Source organism: Scleropages formosus, chromosome 4, assembly GCF_900964775.1.
Source record: "Scleropages formosus chromosome 4, fSclFor1.1, whole genome shotgun sequence".
Classification (NCBI taxonomy): Eukaryota; Metazoa; Chordata; class Actinopteri; order Osteoglossiformes; family Osteoglossidae; genus Scleropages; species Scleropages formosus.
Window position 1 is genome coordinate 2005880 of NC_041809.1, and position 19212 is coordinate 2025091.

General features: G+C 56.0%; 1 protein-coding gene across 2 annotated transcripts; it reads right to left on the minus strand.

Annotated features, from left to right (window-relative positions):
- Positions 1 to 4618: 4618 nt before the first annotated feature.
- On the minus strand, positions 4619 to 18042 carry ism1 (isthmin 1). Of its 2 annotated transcripts, XM_029250874.1 has the most exons (6): positions 17710 to 18042; positions 10278 to 10484; positions 8700 to 8946; positions 6407 to 6550; positions 6037 to 6126; positions 4619 to 5822 (listed from the first exon to the last, which is right to left on the minus strand). In XM_029250874.1, the coding sequence occupies exons 1-6, from the start codon at positions 17854 to 17856 to the stop codon at positions 5305 to 5307; spliced, it is 1353 nt and encodes a 450-aa protein (XP_029106707.1). In that variant the 5' UTR covers positions 17857 to 18042; the 3' UTR covers positions 4619 to 5304. The 2 variants fall into 2 exon arrangements, with proteins under 2 accessions (XP_029106707.1, XP_029106706.1); XM_029250873.1 differs by lacking the exons at positions 4619 to 5822; positions 6037 to 6126; positions 6407 to 6550 and adding an exon at positions 7094 to 8195 and having other exon boundaries at positions 17710 to 17941.
- Between the last annotated feature and the right edge of the window lie 1170 nt (positions 18043 to 19212).

Consider the following 19212-nt stretch of genomic DNA (forward strand, 5'->3'; position numbering starts at 1 on the left):
CAGAAATGACTTGCTTTGAAGAAATTGCTTTTTGTGTATTCAGCCTTATGTACTGTTACTTGAAAATTGATGTTTAACAGAAGGCAAAAGCTGTTTCAGAAGCATATTTGTATTAATCTCTAACTGTAATGCTCAATAAAATCAGTAAATATGCCTTCGGTGCATCCGTGATTCATTTTGGGTTTTCTGACATCACTGACGTTACATTTTTCTTACTGTCTCCTTATCTCTTAAACAAGGACGTTAGCTTCTCGGGTTATGAATGAACAAGTTACAGATTTTCAGATTTTTTTCCCCTCCAGCTTATCATACTTGCTTATTTCAGAAATGTGTGTGCGGAAGTGACCATAAGCTGTGTTTACCCTCCAAGCAGGCAGATGGCAGTAAAGAGCACCCAAAAAAGAAGAGGAGTGCGAGACCACCTTAATTCAGCTGTGTTCGCGCTGGTTGCAGCTCCTGCCTGGTGTTCCCGAGTGCGAGTGATCAGTAACAAGATGAGGACCGTTGGACAGGTTTGTGGTGTGATGTGGTCAACAGTCAGCATAGGATGTGCAGATCCTCCTTCTCCCAGTAACTTCAGTTTGAGTTCTGTTCCAGGTTATTTTATATACAGCTATATCCTAGACTTCTGCAGACTCTAAACGGTGAGTAAACTTGGTAGTAAAAGTGGCTTTTGGAGTAACAAACAAAGTGAGCCACGAGCAGATTTGTGGTCCCCGCTGAGGGGCCGGTGTACTTGTCCCTCCGGTGTGTTCTCCCTCCGTGTCTTCGTGGGAAACGGAAATGCGCTGTCGTTAGAAGACGACTCCGAGGGCCCCGGCGTTCACCGGTGGAGCCCAGCGGAGGTCTGCGCCCTGCGGCCATCTTCCCCGGTGCCGCTCTGCTCCGCACATCATGTAATCTTAACTGTGGCCTGCCAGAGATTTATAGTCTGGAAATAAATTGCATGCTGGACAATAACCCAGGGCAAAAATAGGATCCTCAGAGAAGCTCAGCTAAAGCTGGTGAGTTTACAAATGATTTAGTCTCATGTCAAATTACAGATAATAGGCAGCCTTATGATAGCCTTGGTGTGCAGCGTGCTGCTGCTGTTTTGTGTCTCCCTTTTTCAGGACCTTGATGAGCACTAAAAATGGTCCTTTCCCTGTGTTTTCAACAGCGGGGCAGCGTGTCACCGTGTGTGTGTGTGTCGGTGGTCTCGCGTTTGGCACGTGACACTTCGATTTGTCCCGGTTTGGCATCTTTGGTGAACCCTGTCCTGGGTTATGTATAGAAAAGTCGTAATGAGTCCCCTCGAGACACGCTGTCACTTCTCAGAGATGCTCAGGAAAGAGCGAGATTAACGTGGCGATGGACCGTGACGTGAGATAGAAGTAATGAAAGGTGGTAAATGAGCCTGTTGGCTGTTATTGATTTGTTGTCACGTTGCGTTGCCGTGGCGATGCCGAAGCCAGCGGTGTCATGTGGAGCACGTGCGGCGAATCAGACTTAACCGTTCATGCAGGGCAGAGTTGGTGCTGCTATTTTTAGACACCAGTAGGCATGCCTACCTCTCCCCACATGGCTGGGACCCCCTGCCTGGCATGGAGCTGCCCCCCCCCCCGGAGATGTTAAATATTCCCTATAAATATACCGAGGTGCCGGGCTTGAGGATGCCAGGTTGGCACCCCAGGGTGCTGCCCTCTGCGCCGGCCAAGCTGTGCACAGGTGACAAGTGACGGTTTCTGCCCAGACGCCAATGTCACATTCCTCGCGGCGCTCGCTGACATGTGGAGCACGGCTGAGAGGAAGTGGTGCGACGGGGAGGGGGGCGTCGGAGCACCTGCCGGGTGGCTGTGCCGTGTTGAATCATCGCCGTTTCCCGTTCATCTCCGTTAACCCCGTTGCCTGTTCCCGCTGCTCTCCCCGGGACCTGGGGCCAAGCGGCAAGCCAGCGCCGGGGAGGGATTGGTCAGATTAGAATGGGATTCGAGTCCCTGAGCTGCTTAAGGTGTTCCAAATGCTTCCCGTTCGGCCTAGCCCGAAATTTGAACCCGGGACTGGCGGAGGGGTGAGATGAAAGGCTGCCGGCCTCGCCTGCCGCACCGCTGTCCTTGGATGCCGAGCGATCCGGGTCGGAGTAAATCACGGCGGTGCGGCCTTCCGCCCGTCAACAGGTCGCATCCCCTGCCTTTGTTACACCGCAAATAGATCCCAACCACCCGGAGTGGGACACCCTGCGCGCGCACCCCCCACCCCACCCCCAGGGCAAAAACGAGGGCAGGAATCCCCCCCGCTGCAACGACACGCTTGTAGCCCTCAGTCGTACCCGCAGCCCTTAATTACAGGCTGCCGTAAAGCCCAGCTCCGTGTGTTTGAGCCACACAGCGGGACTGGAACGGCCTCGCGAGTCGAAAGTGTAAATAGTTGATGGATGCGTGAGCAGACGGTGTGGCGCAACTCACTCTTACTTGTAAACATATTTTCACAAAATGGGGGGGGGGTGGTTGGTTAATCATGAAAATTAAATGCATATCGTTGGAGAATCACAATTTAAATATTTACAGTGATTCTCAAGCACGCAGTTAAAGACAGATAATTAACATTTTTCTCCATATTAAAATTTGTTTCGAAAAATTTTGAGAACATTTTTACATGTAGGAAGTCGTGCTGTCGTGTCAGAGTGGTTTTAAAAAATTATGTCCAGAACTTACTGAACTGACCGGTCAGATGAATGACCTGAACCCCCCCACTGGTCTGAGGATGGAGTGTAATTTACTTCTTGAGTGGGGTGTCTATGATATTAATAAAGGTGTCCTGTATGAGAGGAGCTTTGATTGATTTCCAGGAATAATGAGCAAACAGCCTGGGGGCGTCCAGTCCAGTCCAGTCCAGGAGGCCCTAAGAGCAGCTCTTCTCCGGCAAGGGCCCCTGGAGCCCCATGTCCTGTGAGGGACTCTACAGCTACAGCTCCTTGACCTGTTTGTTCAGCTGTCCTCGGGGCACGCGGCACACTTGCCCCCACCCCACCCCACCCCGCCGCCCAGCGTGCAGCCCCGGGTTCAGCTCCTGCAGATTAGAAGACGTGAGGCAGCCTTTTAATTATGCCTCCCGCACAACGAGAGGCCTGCGGTGCTGCGGACAGACACTTCCTGAAATGCACTACACCACCCATAACGGGGCCGAGCGGCAAGCTAAAAACGGCAGCAGCCACATCTGCGTCCCGCCGGAGGAAAGAGATCTCACGGGCACACGCATCCAAACAGGCGCATATATAGTGTAGTCATACAGACAGATTGACAGCAGCAAAGCATGCTGGGGCTCGTCATGTTACGTCACGTCATGTTACTGCTGTCTCCATACGGTGTTTGTCGTCGACCGCGCCATTTCCAGGGCTCGGCACGGGAGACTAAGAGCTTCGCATGTTGCGTGCGCCATGACAGCCCCTCACCGTCCCAACCCCTACCTCCTCCTCGTAATGGGGTGGGCGGAGTCACCCACATCGCCATCAGGGTGGCAGGTGGCAAAGTGCTGAAATATCTGCAGGCCATGTCATACTGGAGCCTCGGGGCCCCTCTAGCTCCTCACCTTCTGAACTCATGGAGGAAATATAGCGAGGAAATATTTGCATTTTGCGCCCTGTGTTACCGGGTTGGCTCCGGTTCCCCGTGACCCCATATGGGACAAGCGGTTCTGAAAATGTGTGTGTGTGTGTGTGTGTGTATTTGCATTTTTTCATTTATCTGGTGGTTTTCTCCAGATTTGCATACAGTGGTAAACTGCTTACAGTGATTTACCCATTCGTATCAGAGTAATTTTCGCTATATCGAGATTATCAGAAGATGAAGCGTTGGACATAACATCAAGGGGAAATAACGGTTAAGAAAAAGCAAGAGGGGAGCGCACAGTTTTAAATCGTGAGCTGTCTTCGGTGTGATTTACGTCTAGATGTACGGCACTGCTGATGTTACACATCGACGCCGATGAGGGCATTTTGCCGAAACGCATCCGTGTTACGAAAACGGACTACGATAACCTCGTGTGTGTGCTCTCCTGTTGTTTTTTTCCCCCCTTGATTTTATCATGTCATTTCAGGATAAATACCTTGCCCAAGGGGATGACGGCAGGAAATAGGATTTGAACCTTGAGCCTTCTAGTGGAAGGTAGCAGCTCTTCCTGCAGCCCCACCTGCTGCCCCCATTTGTCCGCCGGAAATTTCTCATTTTGGCTCAATTCACTCGGTCGCGTCTTTGACCCGGCAAGAGGCGTGTGTGTGTGTGTGTGTGTGTGTGTGTGTGTGTGTGTGTGTGTGTGTGTGTGCGCGTGCGCGCGCCGCAGACGGAGAATCTGAGTCATTTCTCGCAGGAAGAGAATATCTGCAATAAGTAAAGAACTGCGCAATTACTTCAAAAGAGGCAGCGGCTGACGAAGGAGGTAATGAGATGCCGTGCGATGGGCACAGCTGTTCACGTGAACCGCCGCACCCTGGCGCGTGGCACGTGGTAAAAGTGGGAAACGGTGCACGTTTCAAAGTAACATTCCAGAACTCCTGCAACAAAGACACGTTTTGGGCGACGAATACTTAGACAAAACAAAACGAGTATTACATTTGTTTTTATTTAAAAACGTCTTATTTTCTTCGGTCTTTTAGTACATTTGAATGCGCACTTTCCTGCTCCAAACATGAACCACATAATTATGCCCAAGGCGCAGGACGTAGCTACAGCTTAATAAATACTTTACAAAAATAATAGAGGTTTTTATTTTACATCCAAGAAGGGTGAGGACAGGGAGAACAGATGATAATAATACAGCTGTGGGTTATTTGTAGAAACTCGATGCATGCTAAATAAGTGTACAGTCCTTTAGATGGGAACCTGAATATCGAACCCGGAGACGGGCGGGAGATCGGACTTTTCAAACTCAGAAAGTGCCACTTCTCGTAGTCGTGCCCTTCGGTCGCTGGGAACGACCGCCGATGGGCGACCGCCACCCCGACGCCTTCTGCTGGGAGCGAAACGAGCCGCTTCCGTGCTCCTCGATTGTCTACGTGTTCGTTTAGGTATTTCGCCGTGAGACGCGACGAGAACGCTGGCGCCGCACGTCGGAGATTTGCTTTTGGCATTTTTCCCATTTGCCCTCGAGGAACACGGTCGGAAGCCTGTCGGAGAACAATGCACCGCCTTTCGAGGCGGTCCTTTTGAATATCGAGGCTCTCCGAGGTTTGGCAAAAACCTCCAGCAAGAGCCGTGAGGAAAAAGTGGTTGCGCCCTCTGAAAGATCGGTAAAGTCAACTTCCTCCTTGCTAGCCACGTGATAACAGCTTCAGAACTCCCTGGCTTCCTCAAACTGTCTGTAGTAGTCCTCGTCCGGAGGGTTCTCCTCGCACTGCTGGCCATTGTTGGGCGGCCGCGCCTGGTGGTAGCGGCTCCAGTCGCCCTTGCAGATGATCCAGGGCAGGACGTCCACCTTATAGTGCAGATCGGCCGAGAACTCGGTGCTGATGAGGTTGGGCGTGCCGGCGCCCTTCCCGCGCGTGATGAGCTGCATGCTGTCATCGTAGCAGCAGTGCTGGGCGGCCAGCGTTGTGGACTCGAGGGTGAGCGATGAGCGGATGCAGTACCGTGCCGTAGGCTTGTAGATCTCCAGCTTCTCCTTGGGGCCGCTGGCATCCTTCCAGCGGAAGTCCTTACGCGAGATGATGTCGTGAATCTCGGTCGTGCTGTAGGCCACTTCGGTGGGGTAGGAGCAGGGGCAGCTGGGCAGGTCATTGGTGACCTTCAGCATGTACTTCTTGAGGAACTCACTCTTGCAGTTCATCCACCTCTCGCAGCTGTCCGTGTCTGGAAGACACCGGGGCAGACGGGACATGTTAGAGGACAGAAGAGTGGAGGAGTCGCGCTGTCCCTTTTACCCTTCAGTCCCCCAGACATTTGATTCCTGAATCTCTCTCGGCAATCGAGGAACTGGCAAATGAGTCAAATTTAAAAATAATTGGCGGTCTAAATGAAAGATGGACCGATCTTCTGGAGTGGAGTTGAAAGGTAGAGGTCTTACCGATGCCAAAGAGCTCTGTTGCGTTGAACTCGTCGCTCCCCGTCAGCAAACTCACTTCGGTAGCCGCGATCTTGAATGCATCTTCAATCCCTGCAGTTTGGACAACCCAGTGTAACGAATGAAGAGTACTCACTCGACTCCTTAACCGCTTCTCTGTGGGTTGTCCCTTTGACAAGTGTCCCTCGCTCTTTGCTGGAGTCGTCCGAGGCTCCAGAGCTTAGTCGGCAATCCCGGTCGGGACCCGATATTCCAAATTACCGCTCGTGCTACTTTACGAAGCCCGTTTCTCCCTCTGGGTTACGAGGCCGCAGCGGCCGGCCGGGCTCCCCGGACACCCCCCTCCCCCTTCCCCTGAGACCGGCACACTGACCTGGGCAGCTGGGCGCGTCGCAGGTGCGCGACTCTGTGGCCGTGCAGGCGTACCCGCACGACCTGGTCCTCTTCTGATTCCCGTTTCCGCAAGTTACGCTGCACGATGACCAGGTGCTCCAGTCCCCGTCTCCATCGATGTAGTCTGCGGGGTGCACAAAGGGGGAGGGGCGTCGGAGAGCTGACAGGTTGCCAGTAACGCCATAGCTGCGTTGATTGGCTCCACATGTTGCCGGTACCTGAAGCGCAGGCCGGCTGCCAGGCTGAGCAGTCGTTAGCGTGCCTCTCTAAATGGCTTTCACACGTGTGGGGGCCACACCAGGGTCCGGCCAGCTTGGCTCCTCTGGCTTGAACCCTGGACCCCCCACGTGCGTTCTCACACGCTCGCACACATACACGCACTTTCCCTCTGGCCTGAGGCCTGGCTTCTCTTGTGGAAATGCGGGACGAGCGCTGGCGTTGGCTCCTGTGCCGAGAGCTGCCGGGCAAGCTGGACCGCAACCTGGCTCCTCCCCCTGCCTCCGTCCTCCAGGACCAGGACAGCTGCAACTCTTTAACCGTAGAGCGGCTACGGGGAGGGCGCCTGCTTTTACAGGCAGGTTCGATTGCAGTGAACCAAAGGAACATTTCCTCTTGAAGGGGCTGCCGAGCGCTTGCGAAAGTCTCTGCTGGGAAGCATTTTCAGAGATAGAAATGGGTCCTTACTTCCAGGAACTGTTGCCGTGGCGACCCTGAAGGCCGACGCGTTTACCACAGCGTCGTCCGCCGGCTCTGAGTAAAAGGCATGGAAGAGATGCAGTTTGAGGAGTCGGCCGGAAGAGTGAAAGAGGATCATCCGTGTCTCACCGTCACATCTGCGTTTGTCAAACGTTGATAAACTGGGTGTTTGTTTGCGATCGTGGCCCTGTTTCCGACACGTGGAAGCAGAGCTGTGCAACAGCATTAACATTCGTTGAGTTTTTTTTTTTATATTTATTTCTTTTGCTTCCTTGGAGGATTTAAACAATTTGGGAGGTGGGTGCTTAAAGGTGTGTCTGGCACCTCAGCATCTTGACCGTGTAGACAAATGCTGGCTGTAGCGAAGGCAGACAGAATGACCAACTAGACAAATCGGGGTGCGAGCACGCGGAGGCCGAGCCCATTTACAAGGACCCAGCAGCAACACCGCTCTATGATCCTCCACCTTTGCCTGCTTGGTGGTCTCGCTCGCAAGGGTCCAAGACGGACGTCCGTAAGGTTCTCCGTTTTGATTGCAGTGTGGTGGAATGAGCTCCCTCCGCCCCTCAGAGCTGCTGAATCCATCCTATATTCAAGAAGGGTCTCAAACTCATTTTTTTCAGAGCCTTTTCTCTCCCGATCTCCGATGGCTACATAAATATCCATCGCACCATCTGTTTTCATCACCTTTGTAACTCCTGTCCTAATTCTGCATGCAGTCGCTTTGGTGTTGGACAGACTGACTGTCGGTAGTCGTGCGTCTGCGTCGGAAACTCTCCATCTGTTGCGAAATGCATTCTTGTTTACTCTGAGCGGAACGCCGCTTTGGAGAACAGCCAAACCGAACAAACGTAAACGTGCCCCGGGATCGCCGGGCGCGGGGTTGAGCCGGATTTTGGCCGCAGTCCGGAGGAGTAACGTGCAATCCGGGCCGGGCGGAGACGAGCCTCCGTTGCGAGGGTTCGACTTGAGCTGCGACGGGGGCCGCGGCGTCCGCCGATATGTGGAGGCGATTAAGAGGAAGGCGCATCGCAATGAGATCACGCCCCATCTGCTTCCATTTACATGGGGGCCTGTGAAGATGGGGGGTGGGTCGCGTTCAGTGCCGCCTGACCAGCGGGGGCCGGGGCGCTGGAGCAACGTCTGCTGTACAAAGCAGGCATTCTTCAACGCGGACGTGTGTTTATTTACGGATGCCCCGCCCCTCCCCTCCTCCTCCTCCTCCTCCTACCTGCCCTCCCCCACCGCCCTGCAAGAATGGCGGGAGGAAGAAAGGCGGCCTGTGATCAGTTCACGCAATCGCGCTCCGGCGATCAGGGGCTGCGAGCCGTCTCGTGTACCAGACACTTAACGGTAATTGCGGCCCCTGATTACTGAGCGTGGAACAGAAAACACGGTAAATGGCGCTGCTGGTATTAGACGAATGACGTCATGGTGGTGCTTCGGAGGCCTCTGGAGAAATACAGCGCGTTTGGATCCACGGGGTGCCCCTCTCTCTCTCTCTCTCTCTCTCTCTCTCTCTCTCTCTCTCTCTCTCTCTCTCTCTCTCTCTCACACACACACTCACACTCACTCACCATATTCTGTGTGCATCTTGCCGCCCCCCCGCTGCTCCCACTCCTCCATCGGCTTGAGGAAGTTGCTGTCGTCGGTGTCCCCATCGTACGGGTAATCCTGCTCCTCCGGGCGGCGGGCGGCCACAGCAGGGGACGAACGCTGCCACCAATTCCTCCAGTTGGGTGCGGCCCAGGCCGGCTTGCTCTCCTTGCGGAGGTCCTTCTCCGGCTCCGGCGCTTCCAACCCATCCACCACCTCGATGGTGACCTGAGGACAAGCAGACGCCCCCCAGAGTTGAGTCGTGCGGCTCGGGACGGGTTCGGACCTCGCTGAGCGGGAGCAGCTGGGGGGGCGAGCGAGCGTTCGGACCGGGTTAACCGAAGCCAGATTTACATCAGCCGAGATCGTGGGGGAACCCTGCGTCTGTTCACTTGCACGCCTGAAGAAAGCCTGATTTTTTGACATAAAAACCACATCTGTGGTCCTACGCGGGATCTTCGGCGGGTCTGGTCTGAGGCTCGGCGATGCCTACGGATGAGCCGCCGCTCAGATTTACAGCGGAGGAGCCCCGAGCCTCGTACACGTGTGTCCCAGATGACGGGATTTATGGTCAGGTTAGGAGGCCACGGCAGGCTCCGCCCTAACCCTCTCCACCTTAGCACCGGGTTCAAAGGGCTCCCCAGGCTGCCCCAGATCAAAGTACCCTGTTTCTGAGTAGATCTGCACCCATCAGCCCCATCTTGACATGTTTATACGTGTCATCGAGTGTCAGCCCACAGATACAGTACATTTAGAATTCCTCCTTAATCCCTCCTCAAGTGGCGCCACAGTTATGGGATGAGAAGTTTACCGCGTCTGCAGGTATCAGACTGTCAATCTGGGGACTCTCTGGTAGGACAGCTGGCGCACGAGTCAAGGTTCAGACGCAAGCGGTGGACAGGGGTCACGTCAAAAAGCTGTACCGTCCATGGGTTGCAGCGACAATAACCGGTGACTGTAGTTGTGGCCTGTAGGAGGGTCAGAGGATCCGAACCCCAGTACGTACTGGACCCGATCGCTCCCTACACCCCAGCAAGGGTTCGGACTCCTAAGTCTGTCGCTTCTCAGCCTTAAGCCAGATGTGGTGCAATGAGCACCCTGTGTCCCTCAGAGCTGCTGAATCCTTCCCATATTCCACAAGGGTCTCAAACTCATCTCCTCGAGAGCAACATCTCTCTTATCTCCTGACAGCTCCGTAAATGAGTCCAACACCATTTGCTACGACTGTCTGTGTATTTGCTGTTTGAATGTCACTTCTGTAGGAGCTGCCGGAGGGATGCGAACCAGCAACCTGGTGGTGTCACACACAAGCTGTGTCCATAATCCAGTGTCTGTATCTAAAGCTCTTTGCTGCTGCTGCACTTCTGTTTACTCTGAGGTGTCACTTGCTTTACAAGAAGGTGTCTGATAAACAAATGAAAAGGCATACGTCCCTTCCCAGTGGACCCATTTCTGCTTGTCCCCCCTACTTCAGGACCCTCTATGTGTCCCACCGGAGGAGGACTGAGGACAGACCTGGTATCGCCCGTCTCCTTAGGGCCGGCGGGAGTGCGGAGTACCTGAATGTTGGGGTTCTGTCCGTTTACGCCCGTCTTTGAGAGGTCGGGGAAGTTGTGGAGGTCCAGGAGGAAGGCCCCGGGTCCATCCCTCTGCAGGATGCCGGTGGCGGAGTGGGGGGACTGCGTGCGCCGGTGGGGGAAGGGGGCCGAGCGCCGGTCTCCGTGGGTCGGCCGGAATGAGGAGCCGCTCTCGCCGTGGGGGTCGCCCTGTGGAGACAGAGACCGCACCCCCCTCAGGCGAACCCAAGATGCTCTACCCATCACGTCCGGAAGGTGACCGAACGCAACCCCCCCCCCTCCCCCCCTGTCTCGGAGGGGCCCTGGGGCGACCCTGAGGGTCGACTCGCAGGTGGAGCCGCTTGACAAAAATAAACCCCAAGGGACGTGAACCTCGGCGCCCCTTACAAAAACAGACCCGAGTGTCTTCGCGGAGTCCGCGGAACGAAAGGACCCGACGCGTCTCCTACGCTCAGCGACAAGAAACGGAGCACGAGGGGGCGGAGGAGCACGACCCAAGTCGGCAAGGAGACGACAGGACGGTCCCCGTCCGACTGCGTCCCTCAAACGTGTCCGCTGTAAGACGAGCATCACGCTGAGCTCAGGTAGTTTTTTACACCACGGTTATACCGTGGTTTACCGCACGCCGGCTTCACGATGAGCCCCTGGAGGCTACAGCACGCTTTACAGGAACACGAAGAGCAGCCCATGCAGCTGGAAACATCTACATTCTACTGTATACAGACCGTGAAACAGACCACAATCCATATATGACTTCGGGGTCACATGTCCAGCTCTCTCTCGCTCATGTACACACACACACACACACACACAGAGGGAGCAATCATTAGCCACCGGATGAACTACAGTAGAACCCAGGACCCTCTGAGTGTGAGACATTGAGATCAGAGACCACCTTGCTGTCCAACCGGCTCGAGCGGACAGCAATCCCATGGTGCACTTCTGGTTCCCCACAACACACCGTGCGTCGCCCTGTTGGGGTGTGTACGCGTGTCAGAGTGTACATGGGGCTCTTGACATTGGGAAGGAGAAAGCCTGCAGTGACTAGAGCGCAACACGGGTTCTGCTGCTGCGGTTGGACACGGCGTCAAATAACTGTGATTTACTGCGCCTTAAAAACTACCTTCCAGCTTCCTGTTGGACGACCTGCAGCCAGATGATCTCCGTAGAGCTATAAACCTCTGCGTGTGTGTGTGTGTGTGTGTGTGTGTGTGTGTACACAGTATAAAAATACATTCCTTTGATTCTTCCTCTCCAGATGGAAAGCAGAGCAGTCAAAGTCTGCCAGTCGAGGACATCCAATTAGACGTGGAGACGGGACACATCAAAGCTCATAAACAAAGTCATAAAAGCCAGAAGCGAAAAAAAAAAAAAATGCAACACAAGTTGCGACGTAGCTATGAATGAAACAAAGGTTCGATGATGTCATCTTCTTGGGCTCGGTGCCGACGACCGCGGATCCCCGGCGATTTGGGTCAATTACAGTGTGGAGATAACGTGGACGCAGCAGGAGGACGGAGCGTCCCATCGGTCGCCTTCGCCACGTCCTCAGCGATACGATTTATTTCCGCAGGACTTTTTTTTACTTTCTTACTCGCAGCCCCCCCCCCCTCGGCTCTGCCCCAGAAGCCTTTGCGGCCTGCAATTAAACCCCGGCGGCACCGAACGGCACCGTCCCTGACCGCAAGCTGCTCACGGAAGGGAAGCGAAATGACGCCCCCCCCCGGTTCCGGAGACCGCGGTGGAGACGCGGCCCTTCTGCGTGAGCCGGGACTTCCTGTCCTCACCCGTACGGCAAACCAGAGCGGCGGGACCGTCGAGCCGCCGGAAGACGCGGTTGACGTTCCGCCTCCCGGACGCTTCCTCGACAATTCTCCACGCGTTGCTCCGCAGCCGACTGTCGCCGTTTCCATCCCTTGCCCTCGTTCCCTCTCCGCCACGGCTGAAGATGACCGCCGGCTTGAGGGTGAAACGCCGGCGATTCCCCAGGCGTCTTTCGTCTCCTCCGAACTCCTCCTTCGCACTTGCCGCCTCTTCAGTAAACACTAACGCAACCGCTTCTCTTCCGAGGCGGAACGCCGACCGCGTCCAAAAGCGTCCGAACCCATAGATCTGCCCCTCGAACCCGCGTTACCCAACAGTGCTGCACATCCGACCACCATGAGCCCCCCTTTGGAAAATTCATTAAAGACTGGAGTCCCCCCCCCACCAGGTGTCCGAACTCAACGCCCGGCGCCGTCCGTAAGAGGACGCCAACTCTGCTGGGGTTCGCTCTGTACCGTAGTAACCGGGTTACCGTGTACCACCGGGCTCCACCCAAACAGCGGAGAAGAAAAGTCCACAGTCGTACAGCTTCCACTTTCCACACGAAGGACCTGGGTTCGGAGCCCGCTTCCTGCCGCCGTACCCAAATCTGGCCCGAGCCGGTCGGCCGCCGGGGGGCCTCGTCACAAATGAGGTTCCCGACGAGGTTCCCAACGCCGGCGAGTTTGACCAACAAGAGGAGCGGGGAAGGAAACGGAACGGAGGGGAAGGTTCGGCTTTTTCCGGGCTTTAATCGCACCGTTATTTCGCGTTTACTGGCTGGAGAACAAAGTCTGGAGCAATGTGTCTTACTGAGAACATTGTCTCTTTTTCATTAATCATTTCTGTTCATTTTCATGGTTATATTGTTCACTTTATCTTGCGCTTCACCAGAGTTCTTGTTCTTATTGCACTGTTTATTAATAGCACAGCATTGTTCTTGTAACCATGGCAACATTGCTATTTCTGTTGTGGCGCTTTCTTGAAATTGAGCTCCTCAGTTACGCTGTTTTTGTCATTTTGCACTTCGGTGCCATTTAAAGTAGTCGCTCCATTCAATCGTTATTTAATTATTCTGTCTCCTTTTATATTATCACTTCCTCCACGTTTAACAGATCAGACTGGAGCTTTTTATTTACCAGTAAACAAAAGTACATCACTAGTTTGTGTGCTGTAATTACATGGAAGGGGTGGTCTTGGCTGGCACTTACCCTGAAGTGACACAGTAAAAGTTACCGTGCTCTATGAATAGCTGAGTCGGTGTCAGATGCTCAGCGTACAAACCTCACGCTGCACCGATGCCCTTGGCGTCATCTAAATACGGTAAAATTAATGTAAAAAATTAATAAGCCACAGAAAGCCCAGGAAACGGCAAAGAAAGGTGATCGCATCCTCTTGGTCGGTGTCTTCATGTGTCACAGCGCGGACGGTCGCTGGACAATGGGGCAGTTTTGCGGTGGGGTGGGGTGGGGTGGGGTGGGGGGGCTGATCAAAGGTGTTCCGTCACCCTCCCTCCGCTCTACGATGTACTGCCAGGGGGCCCAGGAAGTGACTTCTAAAAACTATAGGAGCGTGACTCCCGTTCTCAATGGGGGGGCCTCTCGGGGGGGTGTCCTCCTCAGGAAATGAACGTCTTTCAGTGCCACACTTGTGTGGAACGAGTCAGCCCCCCCACCCCATACACACACACACACACTCTGCCTGTCACTTACTCCCCATCCACTCAGGCTCTAAGGTAACCGCACCGTGGGGGAGGGCAAGTTCTGCTCACAAAGGTGTTTCGTTGAAACCGTCGCCGGGGAAACGGGCACCCGACGGCGTACCGGACGGAGCCGCTGCCTTCGCAGGTTCGAATCCTCCCGCTAGTGTAATACTTACCTTAAATCGCTCCGTAAAGCACTCATCTCCATCGCAGCAGCAACTGCGCCTCTGCAGTTTTACCCAGTTTTAAGAGGACGCCTGCTGCCTTGTGGGGAGGGACCCGACCTCGACTCACGCGACGCAGACGTTACTGGAGAACGAGCAGGTGTTTGCTGAGGTGGGGGTGGGGCCCGGTGGGGGGGCTCACGTGCCGATTTTAAAAAAAATAGGACCCCGGAGCCCAGCTGGTTCCTTAATCGCCGTTCTTGTCGGGCCGTCGGCCGATCCTGTGAGCCCCTCCCCTCCCCTCCCCTCCCCCCCCCCCAGTAAATCGGAGCCTCTCCCGCCGCACACGCTCGCCATCTCGCACGTTTCCAGCACATTCCACACGTGCTCTGTATAGTCGAGCGCGTGGGCCACCCCCACCGATTTACCCATTTACACAGCAGGGTATTTTTACTGCATCTGTTCAAGGTAAGTACCTCGATCAAGGGCACTAAAGGGGGTGGAGGTCCCATGGGGACAGACTGCGAGGCGAGTCTCTAGCCGCTGCGCCACCTGCTGCTCCGAAAATGCAATTACGGTCGATGCTCTCGCGTCCAAATGGAAGCTCAGGGGAAGCTCCGGTAAACTGACGTGCGCCGATGTCTCGCCGACCGCCTGTCCGGCAACCGCGCCGCGCAGGACGCAGCCTGACGAACGCGAGTCGTACACGACCTGCAGCTGTGCTCCGCTGCTACAAATGCTTCAAATAGGGCACCGGCGGACGGTTAAGGAACCCGGCGGCGCTCGGGCGGTGATGCCACGTCCCTTCGGACCGACGGGTTCCCGCTTTCGGAGATCCGCGGCCTCCGGAAACGGGGCGCAGACATTTTTAGCGCTGTCTGTCCAGGGCGGCCACTTCCTGCGCCGCGCTCTCTTGCTCCGCCCCCCGGCGCCCAGCCCCGGCAGCCTGTAATTTCAGATGGGGGGGGGGGGACTGGCGGCTGGAGGATATCGGTTCCAGGGTGGTGGTTACCGGTGCCCCACTCCCACCGCAAGCCTCACATTAGGTGTGACGGCGGCGTTTAAATGACAGGCCCTCTGCCGCCAGAGTCTCCCGGCGACGCCGCGACGGGCCGCTCCGTCACTCCTTGCGTGAGGTCGAGCGCTTCCCGGGCGCCTGTTTACGTGGGAGCGGGACCCACATGCGTGGGACACGCGTGCATCAACACACGCACACGCGGAGAGAAGGCGAACGGGAATTCCAATCGCAGACGCGTTTCCTGCCCGTGATGCGCCGACAGGTCCAGGAAGCCTGGCTTTCCCATCAACGGGAAGCTCAGGTGTGGCAGAGTGGGCGGGGCCTGCAGACAACAGGCGGAGGAGCGCAAGGCGAACGCGTCGGTCGGTGTCGACGGCCCTGAGGTCTTACGCTGGCGACCGGCATCCTGCGCTCCCGCAATGATCATTCTTATCTAGAGGTTCTGAAGAGCCTTCTGACGGCACCACAACACGGGGGGAGGGGGGTCAGGAAGCATGGAGCAATCAGAGTGTGTGTGTGTGTGTGTGTGTGCGTGTGTGTGTGCGTGTGTGTGTGGTGGGTTCGGTAAAAGACCTTCCTCTGCGATGCTTGTCAGCCAGCCCAAAGGAGGAACCCCTAAACGTCCACGGTCGTGTTAAGGTCCATCAGACCTTCTTGAACTCTCGCTGCCTTCAACGGTCGGGAAAGGCTGAGCGCCGCCGTGGTTTTTACCCTGTTTTCGGTGACAAAGACTTGTTGAAAACGTCGCCAAGGGCCTCGCGCTCAACGGCTTCACTCTGCAGTGAGATCTGCGCGGGAACTCGTTGCATTTACTGCGTTACTTGAGGAACTCTCTGGAGAAACTGTACTTTCAGAGTGAATTTTGGCCTCAGCACTTGTCCGCTTTTACTCTACTCTGTGTGAGTAAATTTCGCTCTTTTACCCTGACGTTTGCGTGACCCTTTCCGTCACATTTTAGTGTTGCGCATTTAGCGAGCCAACATTTCCCCCTTCGACAAAATCAAGTCACCGTGACGCCTTCGGACACTTACGTTGACCGCGGGGGAGCAGTTCGGGGGTCGTGTGACCTCCTGCCATCACGTTTGCCCGTGCCCCTGAGGGTCAAGGCCCCGTTGAACTATTTCCGGACCCGTGACGCGCATGGGTCCGAAAGTCGTGATGAGTCTGGCAGGACAATGACCTCCGTTGACCTGTTGGCCAGAATTTAGGAGTCACTGCTGTCACCTCCCAAAAGCCCCTCCAGCTAGAGCGACGGAGATGTTTCCACGCAGTCCTCAGAGGGTCCTTCTTGTGGATCTTCTCCTTCTGCGCACAGAAGCCTCAACTGAAAGGTGGAACTCAGCTCGGAACTTCCTCGACCCAACACCGTGCTCAGACCTAAAGCTCAAAGGAGCTCAACCGTATTCCTCCTGCCCCGGTGCGAGTTGGGGGCTTCGCCTGGTTTCAAAGCTTCTCGAGAAGAGCCCGAGACCACCCCCAGCAGAGTGGAGAGAGGGTGAGAAAGAACACTTCCTGCATGACTCACGAGCCTCTGAGTTTAACCCTTTGCAGGCAGGAGCTTGCAACCAGAGATGTGCTGGTTTGCTGTTGGACCTTCTCCGTGTCAGCGCTGAATCACCCATGACAGGCCAGGACTCAAGTCGTCTCCTGAAATGAGTCATCTGCTGAAGAACAGCGAAGCAAGACTTTGAACGTCCCTTCAAACCATTCCCAGCAGCGCCCCCGGTGGTGGTCTTCAGCAAACAACTTCATCATCCTCCAGCCTATGGGCACGTTTGAGGGTTTGGCGCTCAAGGTTTCCATAAATCAATCATTTGGCAGCTCTACTGCTTATTTCAAGGCTGCGATGTTTAAGGTCTATAACCTGCGGGGTATCTGCAGGAAGTGCCACAAACTACCAGTTCTGTACCACGTGTTTCTCCTACTTCCAGACCACAGTTTGATTTGAGAGATTTCTTTTACATCAAGCGATGCCCTCACTCTGCGGATGTGGTTCCGTTGCGGTCGAACCGCTTTCTTGGCTGGCAGAGGGACTTCGGGGTTCATCTCGAGCGTTCCCCACGAAGCGGGCCCGGAGATCTTTCGGAGTCAGCAACACATTTTTACATACGATACATCAGCGTTCACGCAACGTGGGGGTTCGAGCAACTCGGTCCATTCCGAGATACTCTTCCGTTGATTATTGTCCTGCTGGAAATGGAACTAATCTGGAACACTTACGTTCGAGACGGAAGCCAAGGAAGACGCCTAAACGGACCCGCCCGGGCTGGGGCGCGAAGGCACCGGGACCCGAGGTCGAAACGGGACGGTTCTGCGACGCCAGGGGCCGTTCGGGTTCGACTCGTTCGGAACAACGAGACCTCCGCAACGGTACGACCGAGCCAAGAACGCGTCACGCGGAGACTGGCGCTCAGGTCCAACGGAACGCACACGTTTCATTTCCGTCTCAACGTTCACGGCGGAGGCGCACGTGGAGAGAGGAAACCCAAGAAGGTGACCGCCTAGCGGCCAAAGTGAAGACGTTGTAGAAACCGAAGTGAGAGGCGCCTGCAAGCAAAGCTGATTTCTCCCTGAACCCGGATGAAATCGACCCGGACGCCAAAGTGAACGTTTAGCGGAGTCGACAGCGGGACCGCCTGGCGCCCGACGCCGACACCTGCCGGAAGCCAAACCGAATCCGGCGAGAGCCTACGGCGAGGATCTTCCGGAGCCCGCGGCGGGCCTTACCTGAGCGGGCAGCGCGTTGAGGCGGTGCTGCTCGGCGGAGGCCGTGCCGTTGCCCTGCTGCAGGGGGCTGCTCCTCAGCACGGTGATGTGCAGCGTGAGCAGGAGGAGCCCCAGGAGCAGCGCCAGCTCCGCTCCCAGCCGGACCATCCTCCCGAGGCGGCCGCCCTTGGGGCCCCGCGGCCGCACGGCGCTCCCGCCGCCCCCCGCAGCTCCAGAGACCCCGCTCTCCGGATCCGCCGCGGACGAGGAGCCGCTGCACCCCCGCGGAGCCACGACGGGACTCGAGGAGGCGGCGGATCTGGAGGAGAAGAGGAGTTCCGCCGGAGTCAGAGAGGCTCACGGAGGAGAGGGCGCGCGGAGCGGAGTTCACCGCCGCCGCGGAGGACCTTCATCAACACGGACCGTCATCGAAGACACGGAGGAGGCTCTGCGGAACTCTGGCGCCGTGCGAATTCGGGACGAAATCGGCCGCGGAAGCTGAAGGCGATGGGAGAAGCGGGAGGAGAGGAAGGGTGAGGAGACCGGGCTGAGGCTGTGGGAGCTGATGCGGCAGCAGGTGATGCTCCGGGTGATGATGCAGGTGATGCTCCGGGTGGATCTCCGAGGGCTTCTTCACTCAGGTTCTCCTGCTTCTCTCCTCCACATCCTGCGCTTCCTGCTCCTCCACACTCGTTTCAGTGCCTAGTTTCATGCTGCTTTTTAACTCCCTTCCTCACAAGGTCCCTTGAGGATGTTTGTTTTCTTCTTCTTGTTTGTTCAGTCCTCGCGCTCAAGGTGATCCCTCTCTCTCTCTCTCTCTCTCTCTCTAGCTCGCTCTCGAGCGCGCGCGCACACACCCTCACCTCCGCCACTCTCTCCTGGCTCCCGAAACACACTCCCCCCTCCCCTACCGTTCACGCCGCGCTCGTTCGCTCCGCGTCTCGCGACCAGCCGGGGGATTTAGGGGCAAAAAGGCGTCCTCGTGCGTAACCCGGGGTGCGCGCCCTTGGATCGCGCGCTCTCACGCCGTCTGTGCGGGATCTGCCTCCTTCGCGGACGCTCTTATACCCCCTCAGGAGGGGCGCCGCCTGCCGCCCCGCCCCCCCCCAAACCCCCCCTTAACCCTTCGCTGGTCCGCGGTGGAGCGCGCCTGGGTGGGTGGCGCGCGCGGCACACGTGCCCGCGCGGCAAGAACTAAGAGAGCGGTGCGACTTTAGTGCTGCGGACGCGCTGGGGTTGGAGCTGTCACGGTGCAGCCTGAAGGTTCCAAGTTCGAATCCCACCCCTTGATCAAGGTACTTACCCTGAACTGATTCAGTAAAAATTACCCTGCTGCATATGTAAATCGGTGTAAGTAGCTCAGTGTACAAACCACACTGTGTGAGTGTATTTGTAGAAAGGTGTGTGTGCGCACTGTGTGTCCCCACACACACACACACACATACACACACACACACACTCCTCTGTTCTTCCTGCTGCAGGCACCGAAGGTGTGAGAGGCGCCAAGAGGAGCACGAGGGGCGT